Source organism: Varanus komodoensis, unplaced genomic scaffold (assembly GCF_004798865.1).
Source record: "Varanus komodoensis strain SLA01 unplaced genomic scaffold, ASM479886v1 scaffold3, whole genome shotgun sequence".
NCBI classification, from domain to species: domain Eukaryota; kingdom Metazoa; phylum Chordata; class Lepidosauria; order Squamata; family Varanidae; genus Varanus; species Varanus komodoensis.
Genome location: NW_025335761.1, coordinates 9,371,176 through 9,391,554, shown reverse-complemented (window position 1 = coordinate 9,391,554; position 20,379 = coordinate 9,371,176). Strand labels below are relative to the sequence as shown.

At 44.6% G+C, this 20,379-nt stretch overlaps 1 protein-coding gene across 1 annotated transcript in view; it reads right to left on the bottom strand.

The window, feature by feature from the left end:
• Nucleotides 1-20,379, bottom strand: part of CD82 (CD82 molecule) — a 97,025-nt gene that overhangs the window by 14,001 nt on the left and 62,645 nt on the right. The window contains exons 3-6 of the mRNA XM_044435911.1: nucleotides 16,541-16,613; nucleotides 14,174-14,298; nucleotides 13,105-13,179; nucleotides 4,053-4,160 (exon numbers count right to left, since the gene is read on the bottom strand). Of these exons, the coding sequence (XP_044291846.1) occupies nucleotides 4,053-4,160; nucleotides 13,105-13,179; nucleotides 14,174-14,298; nucleotides 16,541-16,613 (381 nt within the window). The remainder of the gene's footprint in view (nucleotides 1-4,052; nucleotides 4,161-13,104; nucleotides 13,180-14,173; nucleotides 14,299-16,540; nucleotides 16,614-20,379) is intronic.

The following is a 20,379-nucleotide window of genomic DNA, read 5'->3' as shown; positions in this document are numbered from 1 at the left end:
CAAAAATTATATTTTCAGGAATGAAGATGGATGAAGCTGGCAGGATTTAAATAAACAAAACTGGAATGGGGTCTGTCACTAGGAATGAGTTGTGTTCCAATTGTACAGGGTGTTAACCAAGGAGGTATGGCCTGTGATTTAGGGGGAAAAAAGCTGGCATTCGGCTCTGCATGGGAATCATGCCATTCTTCCAGGAACTCTCCTCCCCTTACCTCTAAGTTGTGCAATTGTTCAATGATAAGGAAAAAGCACTAGGAAAAGGAAGATGGATGAAGACATGTCTACAAGCCCACTGATCCACTTCCTCCAACAGGGCACTTAGCTGGGACGCCTTAGCATTGCATGTGCCTTAGTGGTGACATCATACAGATACCAAATGCATATGAAAACTCTGAGTATTGCTCAGTTGTTTACCTGCCTCTGGGCAGAGAGCAAAGCTGCTCGACATTTGTGCTGTACATGTGCACACACATGAATGTACACACACACCCAGTCTGATCAGATATCAATTGTGTAAAGGTTTTGCTGGGTCTGGATAGCTGGCTTGGTTGGAAAATTTGGCCTCATGAAAAGGGAGACGCAATTCTTAGTGGAGTCTGTGACTCAGCACTAATGACTATTCTCAGGTACAGCACTTGATCTTGTACTAGGTGTAGATGAGACAAGTATTTCTAAATAATCCTGCATACACGTAATTCTCAGAGCAGACAAGTGCTTCTAACAGGAGTAAGTCCCCACGGAAATCAGTGGGCTTTAATTCCAGGCAGCTGGGTATAGTATTGCAGCTTCAGTTCCACACATGATCACTAGTGAACCACATTCATGTGGTTACAGATGCCGCTAGCCTTACCATTATCACAAGTGTTATTGTTATCATTTTCAAACACTCCATCAGTGTTTCTAAGCTGGAGCTGCTCTGATGTCTTTCTTGGCTTTGAAATTGTAGGAATTGTGCAACTGGGATGCATGGGCGCTTCGTGTTTGAAGTGTGTGATGTAAGAAAGAGTAATTTTTAAAGTTTGGTGGCTGTAAGAAGGAGTCAAAATGACCTAACTGCACTACTGCACAAACAGAGACTGCATCACATGGTTGGTGAGCCACGTTCAGCCTGGCAAGCCCCAAGCTGTGCAGGCGTGATTAATGCTAAGATCTTGCCAAGAAACACACGCATGTGAACACACCAGATGTTAAGTTGTGGTTTCTGCTTTCCTGTTATCCCCAACTCAAGAACTATTTAAGATTGCAGAAGGTTTAAGTAAAAGCCTCGCAATGTTCTTGAAATTGACAAAGCTGAGGGATTTTTATTGCTCAGAATCCATCTCTGCCATTTAAAAGCTTTGTGTTAAAAAAACAGCAAACACACATAAGAGAAACCTCCACTGTAACTAGCAATACACCAAGGATGAGCTAAACCACATGCCAGGAAAGATCAGCCTTCAACAATGCAAAGATCCGCTACTGCTTAATGATCTGGAGGCAGCACACGCTTGCCAGCCTACACACCCTAGGCTGAAATGGGGCCGTCATGAACACGCTAATCATGGTGGCTCTAAGTATGACATTCACCGGTTCATACAAATGGTACCTCCAAGCTGACAGCTCCATGGAAGGCATGTGGCCCTGAGATGGTTGCATGGAAACCACCAGTTCATTTGAACTGATCCGCAGTTAAAAGCATGAAGTAGCTTGTGTCCGAATAGAGGATAGAATAGAATAGAGAATGCTGCCTTATGAAGTGTCAGGCCTTGGGAACATTTAGCCCAGCATGTTCGACACTGACAGGCCTGGCTCTGCAAAGGTGCAGGCAGGAAAATGTTTAGCCCTGCCTGGTGACACTGGGGATCCAACCAGGGCCTTCTGAGCCCTCCCAGAAGTGAAGTGATAAATCCCAAGTGGAGGTTCACCCACAGAAATCACTGCAAGGAGTTGCCATCACAGTGAATGTGCTGCCTCAGAGTAGGTTTGTGCAGTGCAGTGTTTGTCACCAGGCAGGCATGTGAACTACCTGGGATTACTTTTTCTTCTCTCGCTACACTTGAAGAGGCTCTCCTATCATACCCAGGAAATGCACAAGCCGGGCAGAGCAGACACATGGCTTTCCGCATGGAACAGCACAGATGCATTCCTTCACTCTAAAGCAGGGGTGGAAAACTTTCTTGGCCTGGGGGTCAGATTGTCCCTGGGAAACTTGCAGAGGGCTGCCGGCCAGCAGGGACTGTGGCCAGAGCTCAAATGGGCACATCCACTGCCTCCCATCCTAGCCTGCTTCTTCAGCGGATCCACGTGTTACCAAGGAGCGGGCTATTTCTGTCCTCACCACAATGGGCTGGATGAGGAGGTTTAAAACCCTCCTCCTCCCAGCATGCCACAACAAGGATGCAGATTATGGAGGAGTTGAGAAGGCAGGCCAGGGAAAGTGCTGCAGGCCAGAGTGGGGACCCACAAAGGCTGAAGCTTCCTCATCCCTACCCTAAACCCTTGTAAAGTACTCAGGGGTGAAGTGGCCCTTTGCCCATGCTTTGCACAGCCAATCCAGAGGGGAAGCAAAGGCTGTCCCACCATGGCATGACCACTGATAGGGTCAGCAGGCCATGCAGGGAGTAGAAAGGCCCAGAAGAAACTCTGTGTCAGTAGTTTGCCTGGCAGTGGTGTGGCCTCTTGAAGGAGTCTAGTCTGGCACACTGGGTGAAACAAGCTTATTGATCTCACAGAAGCAGCAGAGAAAAGAGAAGAAGTGAAAGGGAGTCATTAGCTTTAGTCAAGTACACTGAAAAGAAATTCTGCAGTGTTAACCCATCTAGATTAAATGCCTCATGACTAGATTAGGCACATTAATCAGAACTAGTCATGACTACACCCAGGGTAAGGAGCCACATATTTCCAAAAGGGTTGCATAAGGAGTCATAAGTCTGGGGCCAGCGGTTCCCCACTTCAAGTGTCAGAATTTCACATAAATACTATCTTGATTTGATCTGGAAAAATCTGAGTAAATCTTGGGAAAAGAAAGCCAGCCTGTAGAGACCATTCTTTGCTTTGCCCAAAAGCAACTGCTCCTCTTTTTTCTGTTTTGTCTAAGGGGCTGAAGTGTTTGTCCCTGTAAAAACTCGAGGTTCCAGCTTCAGTCTTACTGGCCTATGTCAAGGTCTTTTGGTATGCTTAGTACAGCTGCCCCATTCAGCCTGCCCTCCTCTCTGGCCAAGGTACCTTTATGCAAGAATCAGCCCTGCTCATGGCCAGTTGTTGGAAACAAATGGATACTGCTCCTCTTTCTCTCCCCAGCTTTGTCACCCTCCCTTTCCCTCATTTTTCCTTCTCTCCTTCTTCCGGAATGCTCTGCGAAACAGATCTGCTTTACCTGAACTTGTGCAACTTTTAGAACCACAGCCACACGTATTCAAACCCAGAATCATCACACACATCTGAGTCCTACTCATCCATGCTCAGCAACCCCCCGTTTAGATGCCAAGCAGGCCCACATCCAACTCTGAGTGCGGATAATAATAGTTCCCATACTGGGGTTCTTTTGCACCACACAATAAGTTTATGTCTGTTTGCCTTATATGAATCCATGCTGAATTCATATACCTGGCCTATTATCGCAACTTGTTAAATCCCCATGATTGATAGTTTCTACACTGTAATCCTTGTGTAATAACACACACCCCTTTTGAGTAAATGTATGTGTGGGGAAAATCTAGCTAGATGCACTACTGCCAAGGAAAAGATCTCAATGATAAGTGAATTTCAGGGCATGCGTATATATGCCTGGAAAGGTGAGCAACAATAGGTGAGAGCCTTTTTTTTAACCACTGAAGGAGGTGTCAGGTACCACTGAGAAGGATCTGCTGCAGGCCCCATCAACACCCCGCCCCCCACCCCACAGAATACTGCTTCTGTCATCCTTCGAAGAACACCATTAATTTATGTCACGATCGCTGGTGGCCTGACAACGGCCACCACCTCCTTGAAAGCAAAGTTAAACAATATTTGTTTCACTGTTGACAGAACGGCTTTCCTTGACTTGCCACAGCAGCTCTTGCATGGCAACTTACCTGTGTCTGCACATAGTCCCAGGCAGTCTCAAGGGTCCTGTTATGGTCATCGTAAGGGTTGTAATTCTGGATGAGCTCCCCGACAATCCCAGACATTTCTGCTTTGAGCTGATGAAGGGAACATAAAAAATATAGATCTCTCAATGCTTGTCCTTTAGAATTCAAAAATGTAACCCGACTGAACACATGCATAACTTTATTACGCTACTTGGAACATATGCCAGAACCAAATTTTAGAAAAGCAGCCGCAACCACTTTGTCTCTCAATACAATGTAAAGAATTCTATACACAACACAGAACTTTATTTAAAAGAAAAACAATCTAAAAATTATCCTGGGCCCTGCTGCAGCTAAAACTTGTAGCCTTCAGCTCCTTTCAAGATAAGGTCCTTCTGCATGGCGTCTCCCAAAGGACGGCTGGTGTGGAATGTGCTTGGCTCGATGCCACTCCTTGAACGATTCCCAAGCAACTTCAAGCAATAGCTATACCGCCTCACAGTTTTTCCTAGGGGTGTGGGCAGTGGGGAGAGTGCCAGTTCACCACTGCTTCTCAAAGGCATCCTGAGTGTCTGTTCGCAGTGGCATTCAATTCTTCCATTCTCGGCCAGAGCTTTCAAATACCTTGGCCACATAGTCACTGTACCACATTCCAACTCTGGAGCTGGGAAAGTCACTGATGGTCTCCACCCACCTTTGCATCTTGAGCATTGGGAGGCAGGCTGGCCAGCCATCATGCTCACCAAAGCGGGGGCACAATTAACATAATGGCTCCTTGTTGTTGTTGTTTTGAAAAGATGATTAGATTCACATGACTCCAAACAACCACTTAGTATGTGGGTGTCAATTTTAGGTAATACTCAAAGCAAGGGTTGCAATCTTGTGTGTAAAACTGTCTTCACCTGTGTTCATGCCCATACTGGTCTATGAATGAGCATGCAGAATGCTTGGGTCTGGCATGCAAGGAGTTTACACTTACTTGATTGTAAAATTAACAATAATAAACAGTGACTGCTTTTAGGGCCATAGCTCTGTTTAAAGAACAATATGGGGTAAGGCTGCTTGGCTCTGGCTCAGTTCCAGTACAAGTTCAACTTAGTCAGCTGTAGTAAGCAAGCCCCAAGTCCTCAGAGAAAGAAACTACAAATTTTTTATGTAATGAGTGCCTTAAAAGCTGTAAGAGGTCAACTCAGATCATGAACTTAAAGGTTCTGGTGTTAACTGTACATTTTAGGATCAGCTTTACACTCTAATACGAAGGTATGAAGTTGGCCTAGCAACGGGGTCCCGGGTTTCTTTACTCCCAGGTTTTTCAGATGTGCCTGCCCATGCCAGTAAACAGATTTCTTTCCACCACCCAGCTTATGCCACTTCTTGAGCTCATTAAGTGCGATGGCCTAGTAACCGCTCTTAGCTTCACAGCTGTCCTTGTCCTTCCCAGCTTGTTGAGAGACCACACTTCTTCCAACTCCTCAGCAACAGTAAAGCAAAGGAGAGGGCCCAGGGCTGGTGCTATCCAAACACCTGAAGCATTTGCCGTAGGCTTCCACACAACCCGAAGCATTTGCCGTAGGCTTCCACACAACCCAATCCGCTTTCCACAGAGAGGTGGGTCAGCCACACGCAGGCAGTCTCTGGAATACTGTCCTTCTCGCTGGCTGACCCTGACGCGGTTCACACTCTGCTCAGGCAGGCAAAGGAGCACTGCGGTGGGCCTGCAGTCCTTACAGACAGCTGGCCTTGGAGCAAACACACGCAGAGGCTGCATCATCTGCTCCAACACTCCTATCAGCCATGCAGTCAGATGGAAGCAGATCTTGCAACTGCTCCCCCCCCCTCCAGCTGATGTCTAGCCCTTTGTTACTCAAGCCACAGGGCCAGCCCCTACACACCCACTCTCCTCCCAGTTGGGGGTGGGGGCTGAAAGGATGAAAGCAAAGCAACTTGACCTGGTTCCTGCAGCTAATGTGACCGGCCTTTGTGATAAACCATAGAAAGCAATGCGCCCCGGGGCGGGGCGGGGGATTTTGCTCTTCCTCTAACTGCAATCTCGAAAGCCTTGGTTTTCAAGGGCAGCTGTGATGAGTGGTGCTCCCCACCTACAATCAAGTCAAATGCTCAGCATGTTTGCCTAGGTATGAAGCAGGCATTAATTGTGCTGGGTTTCCACAGAACTAAGCCCCAGAAAATGCTTTTTCTTGGCAGGGCTGAGTCTTGAAAGCTGTGAATGAGAATAGTGTGTTTAAGAGTGCCTTTTCTACACCATGGAACTGCGATCTATCCTTCTCTCCAAAGACAGGGAAGCCTTCCCTGCCTGGACAAGTGACTTCTAAATGGGCTAAGCCCCATTCTCTCTGATTAAGTACTGCCACAGATGGACTTGCTGCTTTTCTGAAATGCGTAAGCCCCACCAACCATATCCCTGATGTACATAATAGCTGCTATTATGCATGGGGGATTAAATGATCTTTAATTGTTTAGGGTTGCTTTTTAATCCAACACCACAAGGTTGTTTAAAGAAACCAAACTGGTTAAAATTAAATGTGAATATAACACATGTTGTACATACAGTTACTTTATTTTATTTTAAAAAGTGAAACCACAGTCCTCTATCAAACACAGCGAAGTGCCTTTATTTAAAGTGTGCTCCATCCATTTGCTCAGAGTTCCTCCTGCATATTAGCCTTTTCCCAAAACTTCACATAGGCTGTGAAGTGCATTCTAGTTTTCACCTTCAGTGAAACTAGGACAAGAGGTTACAGCAGTAAATTCACATGGTGCCTCTGGTTTCAGAGATTCTACCAGCAAGATGCTATTTAATGGGTAACTATGACAGAGAGAAGAGCTGCTAACACGGCTCCATAGGAAGTAGAGCAAAGAAATTAGACCTGAGGTTACAAAGAAGCAGAAAATAGCACAAACTTAATTCTGAGAGTAGAGCACTAATCTCCAACTGTTCTAATGGGATATCAAAGGCAAGGAAGAACATTAGACTACCTGACCCTAGGGTGGCACTTAGCCAAAATGGTGAAGGCGAGGGGGAACAGAAAACAACTGGAAGCAAGTCCTTCCTGCAACTCATAGTTTTTACAGGGCACTGCAAACAGCTAGCAGTACTGGGAAAGATTAGCCAATCTCCTTCCTTCCAGTTTATATTACAAAGTACGTGGCAGAGGATTGTCATTGTGTGAGCATGGGAAGCCTCACATCAGCAAAATGCGGACTCACCTCCTGTAGCTATGTAAGCCCCAAGTGTCTGGGTTACTGTCTGGCAGTCCCAGTTATGAGGTCAGACAAATGTTTCACAATTCCCTTCCTGAATGAGGACTTGTGCACTATGAAGGTCAAAACTTTCCATTTAAAACTGCTTCACTGGACTAGAAGTCAAACTTGAGAAACTCCAGTTTCTCCCTTTCTATCTCTGCTTCATTTAGTAGTGGCAAAGCCAGAAGATCCACCATGGGTGAAAAAGTGAAAAGGGATTATCAGAACAAACACTGCAGAATTTACATACAAACATTAAAAAGAACAAAGAACACCATGTTTTTCTGCTGTACCTCACCTAAGAGGAACATCACATTCAACCCACAGTTGAAAAACAAAAACAGACAAACAAATGACCATGATGTGGTTTCCAGGTGAGAATTATCAGGTAAGGAAGGGTGGGATTTTAACCCTTCTCCTTCCCTGCAGCGTTTCCAAGGAATATCCCTTCTTCAAGGCTGGAATTTGCATTGGGAGGACCATCCCTATCCCACACCTGCTGAAATCCTGAGAACTGTCTGTCCCTTCCACCAGCCTGGTGCCCTATGCTTTAAAAACACACACCTACAATACAGGAACGTGGCACAGTCTGACCTAAGAGTGCCAGAAGAAAAGTGCACAAAACCTCCAGATTGTATTTTACAGGACATGCTAGGACCAGGTACATTTACAGACTACTTCAGCTAACAGAAAGGTGCTGCACTAACTGAGCTTGAGGTAGTGAGGTGCCATGATAGAGGTGTTGGGCTTTGGCTGGAGAGATCTGGGCTCAAATGCCAAGTTAACAAGCAAGATCACCAGGTGAGAGCCCCCATGTGTGTGGCTTGAGGCCAGTGCCGGGCAGCTTGTGGACTGCCAGAGAGCTTGGCATATAGCTCCCAGCTGGCACAGCTAGCATAGGGAAGGGTGGCTTTTCTATACAACTCTCACCCATAGGGAAGATTGACAGCAGCTGCATCCATGTAGTATTGTTCTGGCCTGTCGAACAGCAGAAACACTCTGGGCAGGTTACAACAGTTAAAATTACAAAATACAACAGCCTAACAAAACACAGTGACATTTTTAAAAGATTAAAACAACAGTATAAAGCGAATGTAAAAGCTAGCAGCTCTGCAGAGCTCTAAAAGAGCAAAACCAGATCTAGAACATAAAATGCCTGGCAGAATAAAAAGGGCTTTGCCTGGTACTGAAAAGACCACAATCTGAAGCACCTGGTGAGACTCTCCTGGTAGCCATCCACCTTACCTCCTTCAATGGGGACACCTAGAGGATACGCAGGTCTAAAAACCTAGAATTTAAACCATCCCCTTCTTTGGAGAAAACATGAGGTCAAGAAGAGCTAGAGGTTCACAGGAATTCAGCAGGGGATCCTGGAAAGCATTAAGGCTGCCCACTGCTTTTTGCAGTTGGAAGGTATGGCACTTTAAATCCATGTCTTACAATCTATAGATGAAAGCAAAGCAAGGAAAAACCTAATGCCAGAAATGACCCTCAGAAAAAGAGAGTGTGAGTACAAAAGCTACAATGCATTTATGACACAAACCAATGGGAAGCTCTGTTTCCCCATAATCATGCTGAGCTATCCAATACTCGAAGTCAGACCAGTGAAAGAAAGGGGGCGGGGGGAAGGGACTTTGCTCTTCCTCCCAGTGCCCAGATTCTAACCATAAGTGGGCCCACCATCATCATCCAGAAATATGTGGGGAGAGCAGACTGGTGTGCCAAATACTTCCTGCCAAGAGGAGCTCTGCGTTATTTCCAAAGATGCTTCCCCACAATATGCACCAGAAGGAAAACAAGGCTTTGTGACTGACCTCTGTTGCTACAGCAACTCTGCAGCAACATTTCTATACACACAGGTTTCCATCTTTACCACATGGATGAAAATATGACACATTAAAACCAAAGCCTCCCCAGAAACAAAGGGAGGGAGGGGAGAGCCATAGAGGTTACTGAACTACACTGCATTCCAGAAAGTTTGCAAGCACATCCCTCTCAAAGATAAAGAACGGTAAAAAGTTATTTATATGGAGAAACAATCTTTGGTCCTTCAGAAAAAAACATGCCTTGAAGAGTAAGGAGTCTTCTGGAGCAACCTAAATGCCTTCAGGCTTGGTGGTGGTGGTGATCTGGTGGGGACAGCAGGGAAGGTGGGATCCTTGCAAGAAAACCCCATTACACCTACAAAAACTTGCATGGGCGTAAGTATCCTACTGGTGGTCAGCCCTGAAATATGGCTTTCTGGCGGAAGAGAGTCTCTTTGTTCACCAGAGAGATTCTCCATGCCAACCTGAAAGAACACTAACAAAGAAGAACATGAGGCAAAAAAGCCCAACTGTCTCTTCCCACATGACTCTATCTGGCACATGCAAATCACATGTGGAAATGGCAGGCTGCACATTTCCTCCCTGATCTCACTTAGGATAGGTTATGCCTGTAATCTTTTACATTACAACTTATTTCAACAAACAACGTATTTCCTTCGCATCAAGGAAAGATTTCTGGCTGATCTTACCCTCATCCTACCGTGCACAATAACATATGGAATACCCAAACAACTTGTAAATATACACACAATATAAATCAGCCAGTTAAAATCACATAATAAGTTCAACCCCTGCAAGAGATCATAAAAGGTCACAGAAGGTTATTATTAAACACTTAAGCACATGAAAGCCTTTCTTCACCCCTCCCCCTTCCTTGACATGGCCCCAGGGAGAGGCTCTGGTATGTCAATTTGGCAACTGCAGAAAGCCCGGATTGCTACCTGCAAAACCTCCTATTTTTCACAGAGGGAAGGGCCCAGTTCTCCCAAGAACAGCAGCTGCTTAAGCCCCCGCAGTGCTGTCCAGCCACTCCTACCATTACATGCCAGTGAAAGCTTTACTCCATGTGTGGGATGCTCAGTTTGTTTTCTCTGTGTTGGCCTCTTCTGCAATGATTTGAAAACTGGGAGGAGGATGGCCCATATTTATCTCAAAACAGGCTAACCCTGATAGACAACACCGTAGCTGCAGGTATGAAATGGCAGCCCGGGTTCTACTTGGCACTGTCCACGCAGCACGTACGGGACAGGATGCACTCTATTTCTCTAGAGAGACATTCCAAACCAGAAGAGAGAGGTGAAACAGGCACAGCAGGGGCTCCAATGCAGGGACTGTCCCTGGTAAATACCCTGGTGCCTATAATGAGATAGGGAAGTGCTTATAATGCCTTATGCAGAACTTTCCAGCCTGAAGCAGTTGTGTTTTTAATTAGTTACCGCCAACATGTTAAGCATGAACGGGATTGCAGATTTCCAGAGTATCACAGAAGAGAATTCTGCACCTGGGTGGGCAACATGGCCCCCCAAAACTTCTGACCTTCAGTTCTCATCAGTCCTGGCCAGCATGGCCAGTGGTGATGGATGGTGAGAATTGCAGGCCAAATCAACGGGAGGGCCGCAATCTTCCCACCTCTCCTATACGTACTGTATGTGCTGAGAAGTAAGTTCCATTAAGAGCACTGAGGCTTAGTCCCAAATAAAAATATAGAATTGTGGCATTCTTCACACTGATTTTCACCCAGATTCCATACACACTGGTTAACATGGTACAACAGCCCACGGTTTAAGCAACCTATGGGCTACTGGGCATAAGTGGGAGAAAACTGATGCACTGCCTTCACCCACTTACCACTTCTACTTTTCATTAAGAGCAGCTCCATCATAAGCTGCTAAGCATGTCATCCAAACACAGAATGCTGAGTGGTTTAGGGACTAAACTCCTAACCATGGTTAACCATGGTTTGTTGTGTTCTAACCATGGTTAACCATGGTTTGTTGCTTAGCAACTCATGACCTGTCATGTCACATGAACTGCCCCACTATGATCCCTACTGGGGCAAAGGGCTGCTATTTACCAGTCTGCGCAGAATGAGATAAAAGCAAGAAATAAAGTATCAGGATTGCTTAGCTCCTTAAAATATCCTTTAATTTAGCAGATCGTCTTTTAGAGACGCCTTCATTATCCGAACTCTTGAGTAACAAAAAATAACAACTGAAAAGAAAATAGATCAAAAGTTTTCCTGCGCCCCTGCAAGACTCAGCAAATATTCTATGTAAACTGGTGAATGCCACCTGCCCTCAGTTTCGGTATTTTTTGTGATTTTTTTCTATTGCTGTTTTAAGAATGGTTGAAAGCAGCTTTGAAAACCTCCTAAATAAACTAAAATAAAAAATTCTAATTCTCCCATTTTTAAACCACTCTCTTCAGGGCTCTTGAAGAAATTCTAAATTCATGGAAAAGATGCCTTTGACCATAAGCCAGCCTTGCTGAGCTCGTGGACTATGTTTTATTTGCAGTTCTGACATTTCAACTATTATAGGTTAGCAGACACTATCAGCTGATGGTTTGAGTGGAACATACTGTTTCACTTCCCATGGGCAAAACTACATAGTAAAATAAGAATATTATTTTGTAAAATCACATGCAATGGTTTTCTACCCCCAACCTTAAACACCCTTCTCCAACCTGCTGCCCCTACAGATGTGTTTGAGTACAACCTACAGAATCCACTGGCTAGCTCTTGAAAACTCAAGGTTGGAAAAAGCTGACCCAAAAACTCCAGGAAAGATTTTAGAAACAACAGTTACAATGCCAGAGCACTTTAAGACCACAAATAATAAGCTGCAGAAAGTGGTCAAAGATGTACTAGAAGCAGATCAAGTCCTGCATGCCATGGTGGATCCAAACCCCAGCCTAGAATGATTCTGAAAATGTCTGCATTGAAATAACATCATGAAGTTTGACTCCTTCTTCCCCTCCAGCAAACCATGGTTTATTCATTCTTACATGTATAAGGCAGCAAGGTGATGCTACAAGCAAGTAAAATATGGTATTCAGCTGCAGAAAAACCTGAAACTGCATTCTTAGTGGCTATATCTTGAAGCTTATTTGTGATGAATAGGGAGAACTTATTATGGTGATATATTACTGTCATTTAAACTTCTTAAACTCCTTTCCAAACAAAAGAGATTCAAGACATCTTACAGCAAAATTTAAAATATACAAAAAAGGAAAGCAACGCAAAGACTGTTCGGAGGTGGCAGCTTGCACAAAATGCAGCAGCCAAACTAATGACTCGGATTGGAAGGTCTGGACACGTAGCACCAATTCTGGCCTGCACACACTGGCTGCCTATAGACTTCTGAGCCAAACTGAAGGTGTTGCAACAGCTTGGGATCACAGCACCTGTCAGAGCACTTCTCCTTTACTCAGACACTATGCTCAGCATCTGAGCCCTTTAAGTACGGCCTCCAAGGCAGGCTTGAATGGCAGAAAGTAGGAAGACGGCCTTCTCAGTGGTGTCCCCCCTGCCCCATTACAGAACAACCTTCCCGCTGAGCCCTGTCTAGTATCCTTTCACTGCTCTATGCTGAGGCATCTAATGGCTTTAAAGACATATAAGTAGGTCAGCTGGTTTTTCTTTCAGCAAATTTAGTTGCATTGCACTTGTTTTTGCTGTTCAAACTGTTATCAATTCTGTTTTAAATTCTTTGTTGAAAAGTTGTGTTGTTTTTATTACACGCATGTTTTCTGTTGTATTTTATTGTTTTGGATAAATTGTTGTGAACTGCCCAGAGAGGTGGTACAGAAATGAAACTGATGATGATGATGTGATTAAGGCGTTGCTCAGAGAGGAATCCATGCTCCGCATCAGGACCAGGAGCACCCAGCAAAAGCCTTTGACTAGTTAGCCAAGTCAACAAATAGAAAAAGAAAGGAGAGAAAGAGAGGAAAGAGTCACTTACTGCATTGCGCTGGAAGTAGATGAGCAGGCCGGCAGCTATCTGTGCTATGAGAATCAGCAACAGGCAGGTGAAGTACTAAAAAAGAAATAAAGGTCTTTATTGATGCTTTCCAGTATCACCTCTCAAGTAAAGTTATATAAGGAGTGGGAACGGTATATATGATAGAACAAGTAGTAGGAAGCCACAGCTTTGAAGCCTCTGCCTTCTCAGAAGCACAGAACACCTTTGCCAGTGCATCAAAAGGAGTTTCCAGTTTTTGCAGGCTCAGCGAAGCACTGAGATCACAGAGTCTGCTAGGCAGGCTTGTGTCAGATATTTCACTGGAACTCAGTTCACGGGAACTCAGTTTCACGGGAAAGCTGAACAGGCCGGAACTAGTGCAAGAGTATCTCCTGACCCCTCCAGTCAGTATTAATTGCAGTGCACTTTGGAGCTTCCCCAATTATGCAGGGGCCTCTCTTTCATTATGCAAAAGGGAACCCACAGACCAACCGGAACGGTCACCATTTTAACGCTGGGGCACATACGGGTGCTGCATATTGTTCTGACTTCTTTAGAAGGTAAAAAGACAGCCCCGACTCCAGTGAGATGGCTCACAAGATGGCAAGTGCAAGCACATAAAACAGGCTTCTTCACCCTGCCCCACACTGTAACCACCACATTAATCAATCAAACAGCCACATCAGAATCAAAGCAGGGAACTGGCTAACACCACTGTGTTCAACAAGGTCTATCCCCAGCAGCTGAACATGCACATGAGGGGGCACCAGGAGAGCCCCTCTTGGGAGGGTGTTCTACAGTCAGGGTGCCACAGCCGAAAAGGTCCTGTTCACAGTTGCTACCTACTTCGCTTCAGAAGACTGGGCCATCCAGAGAAGAGCTGATGAGTCTAGGACATGTCAGTATACACTAGTCTTGGCAGAGTTCTTCGGTGGTGCTCTGACTGCATGGCACAGGGGCGTTCCTATATGCCTTGATCTGAAGTCCAACTACACTCAGCAAGAGCACTCAGGCAGGACGTGCAAGAAGGGGGAAATCACCAAAGGCAGCATTTCTCTGCATCACTTACCAGCCCAAGGAGACATCGAATCTCATTGACTGCTCCAACACAGCCCAGGAACCCCATCAGCATCGTGACAGCACCAACTCCAATGAGAATGTATGCTCCAACCGTTAACGAAGATGATGAAGTCTCTGGGGGAACCAAGAGAGAAATGTACAAAAGTATAAAAAGAGGTCCCTTCACTAAGGGCACAATCCTGTGCAAATTTAGACAGAAAAGGATCATATGGTTCTCAGTGTTCCCCAGTCTGCAAAAGATTGAACCTTTGGATCGAGTAAAGCAAAACAACTGTTTGGGACTACAAATGCTCACTTTAAGAGAGGTGTGAAAGATTTTATGCCCCAGTATTCTCAGTTCTGTACCAAGAACAACTGAATTCCGTCACATGTGCAAGGTGTGATGGAAGTTCAAACATTTTTATTTGATATTATCAATCTACAACCTGATAGCTGATTGTATATAGTTTAGGCTCATGGTCTTGGCATCCCCCATCTCTAGGAGGTGGAAGATGGGTGAATTTTCATCTACGTGTGTTTTCAACCAACATCCACTGGGTGTACTGCCCAGACTGGCAGAAGTATTAATCATAATTTATTGAAACAAGTCAGTAAATACAGTGTGTATTTCCCAGGCTAAAAGTTAATACTAACCACAGTTCAAATAGAATGATAAACCATGGTTAGTTGCAAGTGGAAGTTTCACTGTGGAAAATAACAGGCAGAAACCTGTGCATCATGGTTGTAACACTAAACTATATTTGAGCACTGTATGAAACACAGCCTTTCTTTCAAAAAGAAAAAGAAAGCAAGTTGAGATTATAAAAGGAGCTGAATTTTGCAGCCAATACTACATTCTACACTCCCCTTCCCACATTTCTATATAATTGTTGCATAAAATTATTTATTGTCATAACCTCCCATCCAACTCAGTTATATTCAAGTCCTGCTTGTAACAAATGGGGGATGAGCAGAAAGGATCATTCCAGCTTCCAAAATAAGAATGCAGACTTCCAGGACACCACAGTAGCTTTTGCAGGGATTTCTAGGAAGTATGCAAGGGTCTAGTACAATCTTTCCATGCTGGAAGACTGTTGAAAGAATTTAGAGGGTCTAGCAGATGTCTATTTGCAAGGTATTTGCAAGGGCAAGGTGCGAGATTTACACCAGGCATCAGGTTTATATGAAAGGCAGCTGCTACGCCAACCTGACAGCATCTTCAAAAACACTGGCATTCTACAGAGCACTTCCCCAGCCAGCACGATGTTCTGCTGCCACAGGCAAAGCTTTCAAGACGACCACGGCAGGAAGACGAAGCCTGGACTCAGCCTCATCTCCAGCATTTCTTGGTTTTTGGAGGAAGGCTTCACAGACCGGATTGGCAAAAGCCTTCCAGCTTCCACTCCCACTTGCACCATCTCCCCCTCCCCCCTCCCCGGCCTGGCTTTTCTGGGAAAAAAGCCAGACAAACATGAGAGAATGAAGGAGGGAGGCCTCTCCAGCAGCAAAATGTAGTGCCCTGCTGTGCAAAGTTCCTTCTCAGACACTGCTGTTAAGGTTACCAAAGAAAAAAGGGAGGCGGGGAGGGGAAACAAGAGAGTGACAAAAGGTTCCATCTGGAAATCTCAAGGAAGGAAGCTGAAGCCTCTGCATGCCCAGTCCGATTACAGGGAGAAGAATGGGGCTAAAAGGGAGTCCACACCCAAAGCCTCCAAGTCCTTGGCAGCAGAACAGCCAGCAGGAACAGTGGTGCTGTCGGTAAAAGGGGCACGTATGAAACTTTTGAGCCATTCAGCACATAGAGTTATCGGTTTTGCTTCCAGACCACAGGGGGAAAATCGGGTCACTGTTCATGCGGGCTAAAACTGGCTGCTGGCATTAAAAAGGGACTAGATGGTTTTTGGTTTAATTCTCTTTTTAGCACAGACTTTTCTTGCTGCTACTTTTTTGTACATATTGCTCCAGCAATGACTGAGGTAAAAAAAAAAAACAACAACAACAACAGTAAGCCATGCAAAGACGGAAAGTAGAAATTGCATATGTTGCAGGAGAGCAAATTTCCTTTATGTAATATTAGCTTGCCAGTTTCTGTTCCCCAAATCTATCCTCAGAATTTTCCTGTACCAAAGTTACCATGCAGAAGGGAACTCTTCAAGGCTAATGCTCTCTGTCTGACCTGACATAGTCTCACAAGTAAAAAAGCTGATTAGCTATAGACAGCTCTTCTAAATCTAGCAGGAAGTCACTTCTGGTTTGGACTTTTAAGATTTTATTTCCCTTTGCGATTTAGTGAAGCGTCATATGACATTCACTCTTAAAGAGAAAACTACCCAGGGAAAAAAATCCAGCAAGAAAGGAAATAAGAAAAGTGGCTTACGTAGCACTGAAATGAAGCTGCTTTTGTCAACCAAAATCCATATTCCAAAGCCCAGGATCACAGCACCCAAGATCTAGAAAACAAATGTTGATTACTTCAAAAGTTCATACAAGTGCACATTCCATTTCATTCACTTTTTTGCCACTGTTCCACTAGAAGAGTTTCTATAGCATCTCACCATAAAAACACATTTTAAAAAGCCTATCTACTAACTCCATTTTTAAAAGGACTTAGGCAAGAGACGCAGACATAAAGTAAGGCTGACAAACTACAACAGATCAGGGTCTCGTTCAATCTCCTTTTGTCAGAAGTATTTCTACTCATGCCCAATTTGAGGCAGCCGAAATCCCAGGAGTTGCAGGTCTTTGGCAACATACACATATTACGTCACTTTGCAGAGAGACAGCAAACATTACCAAGCCCAAAACTCTGACTGGATTCACAAGACATGACAGCCAAAGTGGGTGACAAGCCATGGTGGATGCAGGTGCAATGCAAATGTAGATCACACACAGTGGCTTATTTGAGAGTAACAAGCTCTGGAAGACCCATGACATACACCAGGGGTTATTGGCCCACAATGGGCTGCAGAGTGTGGTGTGAACGCAAATGAAGGACCCAGCTGTGAGTCCAGGGAAGCAGCAAACAAACTCTTTGGCGAGAGCAGCAACATCTCCTTTCTGCTCTTGCCTGAGCCACCAACATCCACAGCCAGCGCCGCAGCGGCTTGGTGCAGCAACCGCCACTGCGTTATGTCCTCTCTGAGCCACAGGGAGCAAACCCATTTTTGCTCCCTGTGGCTCACCTCCACTTTTCCTTTTCCTCCTGTCTTCCTTTCTGAGATCACTTTTTGTGATCTCAGAGTTGACAGATGATGACATCTTCCCCAAATGCTAAAGCAACACATTAGCAGGATTGTCATCTGTTCACTTGTTTGGAGCCCTCAGTGTGTTTGTTTTGTTTTGTGTTTTTTCAGTTGTACCTTGACAAATGTGCAGTCCAAAATGGGAAGCCTCATCAAGGCAATATCCTGGGAGGCATTTACTGCCAAAATGCAGCAGACAACAATCGTGAACACTGACCCAGAAAGGCTGCAAATAGATTTTTTTATTTTATTTTGTTGACAACAAAATAAAAAAGGAGAACTGTAAAGCCCTGGGTCACCTTGCTTGTGAAATGGGGTAGCCAATAAGATCCTCTGATACTTGTCTGGGGCTTATTCTGACTACTCCTTGCACTTTTCCACTCTTTCCTGAAACTTTAAAAGCTCAGGAATGTTGAGAAGTCTGAGCCATCCCTTTTATAGAAGTAAGCATTTTGACAGCTAGGTTTCAAAACTCAGGCTTCCTTTTAAAATGCGATTTTTGCCAGGCTACGCAGGGTTCTCACTACGATGGGGATGATCCCACCAGTCATGCCCTTTTGTGAGGAATGATCACCCATTAATTTGCCTTCCTTTTCCCTTGGCAGTCCATCTTTTGACAGCTGTTGGGGGAAGCAGAATTTAAAAACCCACCACCCAATTCCCTATTTCCAGTTTCTCTGTTCATGGATGTGATCTGCTACACTTTTAGCAAAATATTTGTGCACAATGAGGACACAAAAAGAGCATAAAAATAGGCGGTAAACCAGTGACAGCCCCTGCAATGTGCCATTTGGGGACTCTGGCTGAAAATTTTGGGATCTTGAAAGATGATCTACAGGGTGAGGAGGAGGAAGGATACGGCGGGGAAGATGTGATGAACAAAAAAGGACTTGTGGTTAGCAAAGACAGGAGAGACAAGATGGGCCCTGTGCAGAGTCCCTCGGGATACCTGTGGGAGGACCAAAGGAGAAAGAGGGAAGGATAATCCATTGTGAGTCCAATTATCTGTAAAATGGATGGGGAATTGTTCCACCAACAATCCGTACCGCACTGCTTATTTGCAGGGAGACCTGGTGTGTTGTACAAGCCTGCCATCTCTCTAGTGCAGACCTTTTTCAAGCAGGATTAGTCGGGTTCCTCTGGCTGACCATGACCAACCTTTTTATTAGTAGCATTTTTTTTATTCCATGGGATAGACTGCTTCTGAATACTGAAGTTTTATTTACTCAGTATGGCTAAGAAATCTCACCTGCTCCAATTTTAAAAGAAGATTTCCTCTTGTGCGTTCTGGAAATGAGAGCATTCTCTACACAGTTTTAATACAGACTTTTTTTTGGATACAAGTACCTTTTATCCAGTCAGTTTCATTATTGGCTTAAGTTTCCCTAAAGGCTCTGGCAGTCAAAAATGGAGGCTGCTTGTCAAGTATAACACACTTTGGGCAGTAGGTCTGCAAGCACTGCACTGTGCAAAACTGTTGAGAAAGCTGGAGGTCTTACAAGGTCTAAACTGCCTAAGGACTTAGCTTAGCTCATAGCATAAGAGCTCTGCAGGACTCACCCAGAACAGAACACATACCTACTAAAAACACACAATACCAAGCATCTTAGTTTGCTTAAGAAGGATGGTTAAACATAGAATATTGCAGAATAAGGGGCAAATATCAGTTTTAATGTACCCTGAGGCAGCACAGGCTAGCTTTGGCATCATGGGTCAAGCAAAGCAGATTGCAAGAGCAGTTTCCATGAGAGCTTATGCTAGAATACATCTGTCTATCCTTAAGGGTCCATAAAGACAGTGTGGTTTTTCCTGCTACAGTTCATTACAGCTACTCCTCAGGGAAGACATGGAGAATTTTCCCAATACAGGTCACACTGAACTCAGTGAGATGAAATAAATATGCAGGACTCAGGCTGCTACTTCATAATTATTGAGAACTGAAGCAAGGAAGGTATGAGAATGGCATTTGTTAACTGGAGCAAGGCTACTTAAAAGGGATGGTTCATACATTAAGCTGCATGGCCTTAGTTTTCACAGGAGCTGTAAACTTGCACAAATTGTTCCACATCAAATCTGGCATTGGATGTAGAATCTTCTTTCGTATAAAAATAAACATCTCTCCATGTGGAAACTAATATGTCAGGAAGAGATGACATAGCCTTCTCCTCAACATCTAGTTTCTTATATGAAGCAACAATCAAATTCATGCTGGCTTCAAATGCAAGAGGAAGTGCTACAGATCAAACACAGCTTTACTGCCTGCGTGAGAACCAGGTCCTAGTTTCTTGCTCATCAAAGAAGTCTGCTTTCAGAGCAGAACAAAATGGCAGCTTTGGTCATGGACTTGTCAGACTTCACAGGATTTCAAGGGATATTCACCACCACACATGCACATAAGGGAAAATGTGAATTGGGACACTTGTTTCTCCTGCCAACTTATCCAACAAACCCAAACTAGGTAGGACACTTAAAGCCGGAGTAGAACAGGCTGGATATTTCACATTAACTGAAAAAAATATTAGGAAACTGCTGACCAAGGATCAGGGTTCATATACAACTTCTTCATATATGACCACACTTTAATAAAGAAACAGGAAGTTAGTTCTTTAATAAAGAGACAGAAAGTTAGTTCTTTAGTAAAGAAACAGGAAGTTAGTCCTGTTCTTTGGTCTCCTGGGTGCAGGCTGAACATCTGCCTACAAATAGAATCAAATGAAGCCACATCTCACACAGTGTTCATACAGCAGCAAACCTTCGGGCACAGAGCCATCACTTGGCAAACAGACTGCAAACATATCACAGTCCCACAGTGTTCTGAGAATGGGTGCCAGCTGGCAACTTTTATCCCTCATCAGGAGATGGCACAGATGGGAATGGGCCAATCCTCGTGCATCCTAACCCATTTTGCTCCAGTTCAACCTCAGTCAGCATGGTGAGAAATACTGAGGGCTAGAAACATCTGCAAGACAAAAGG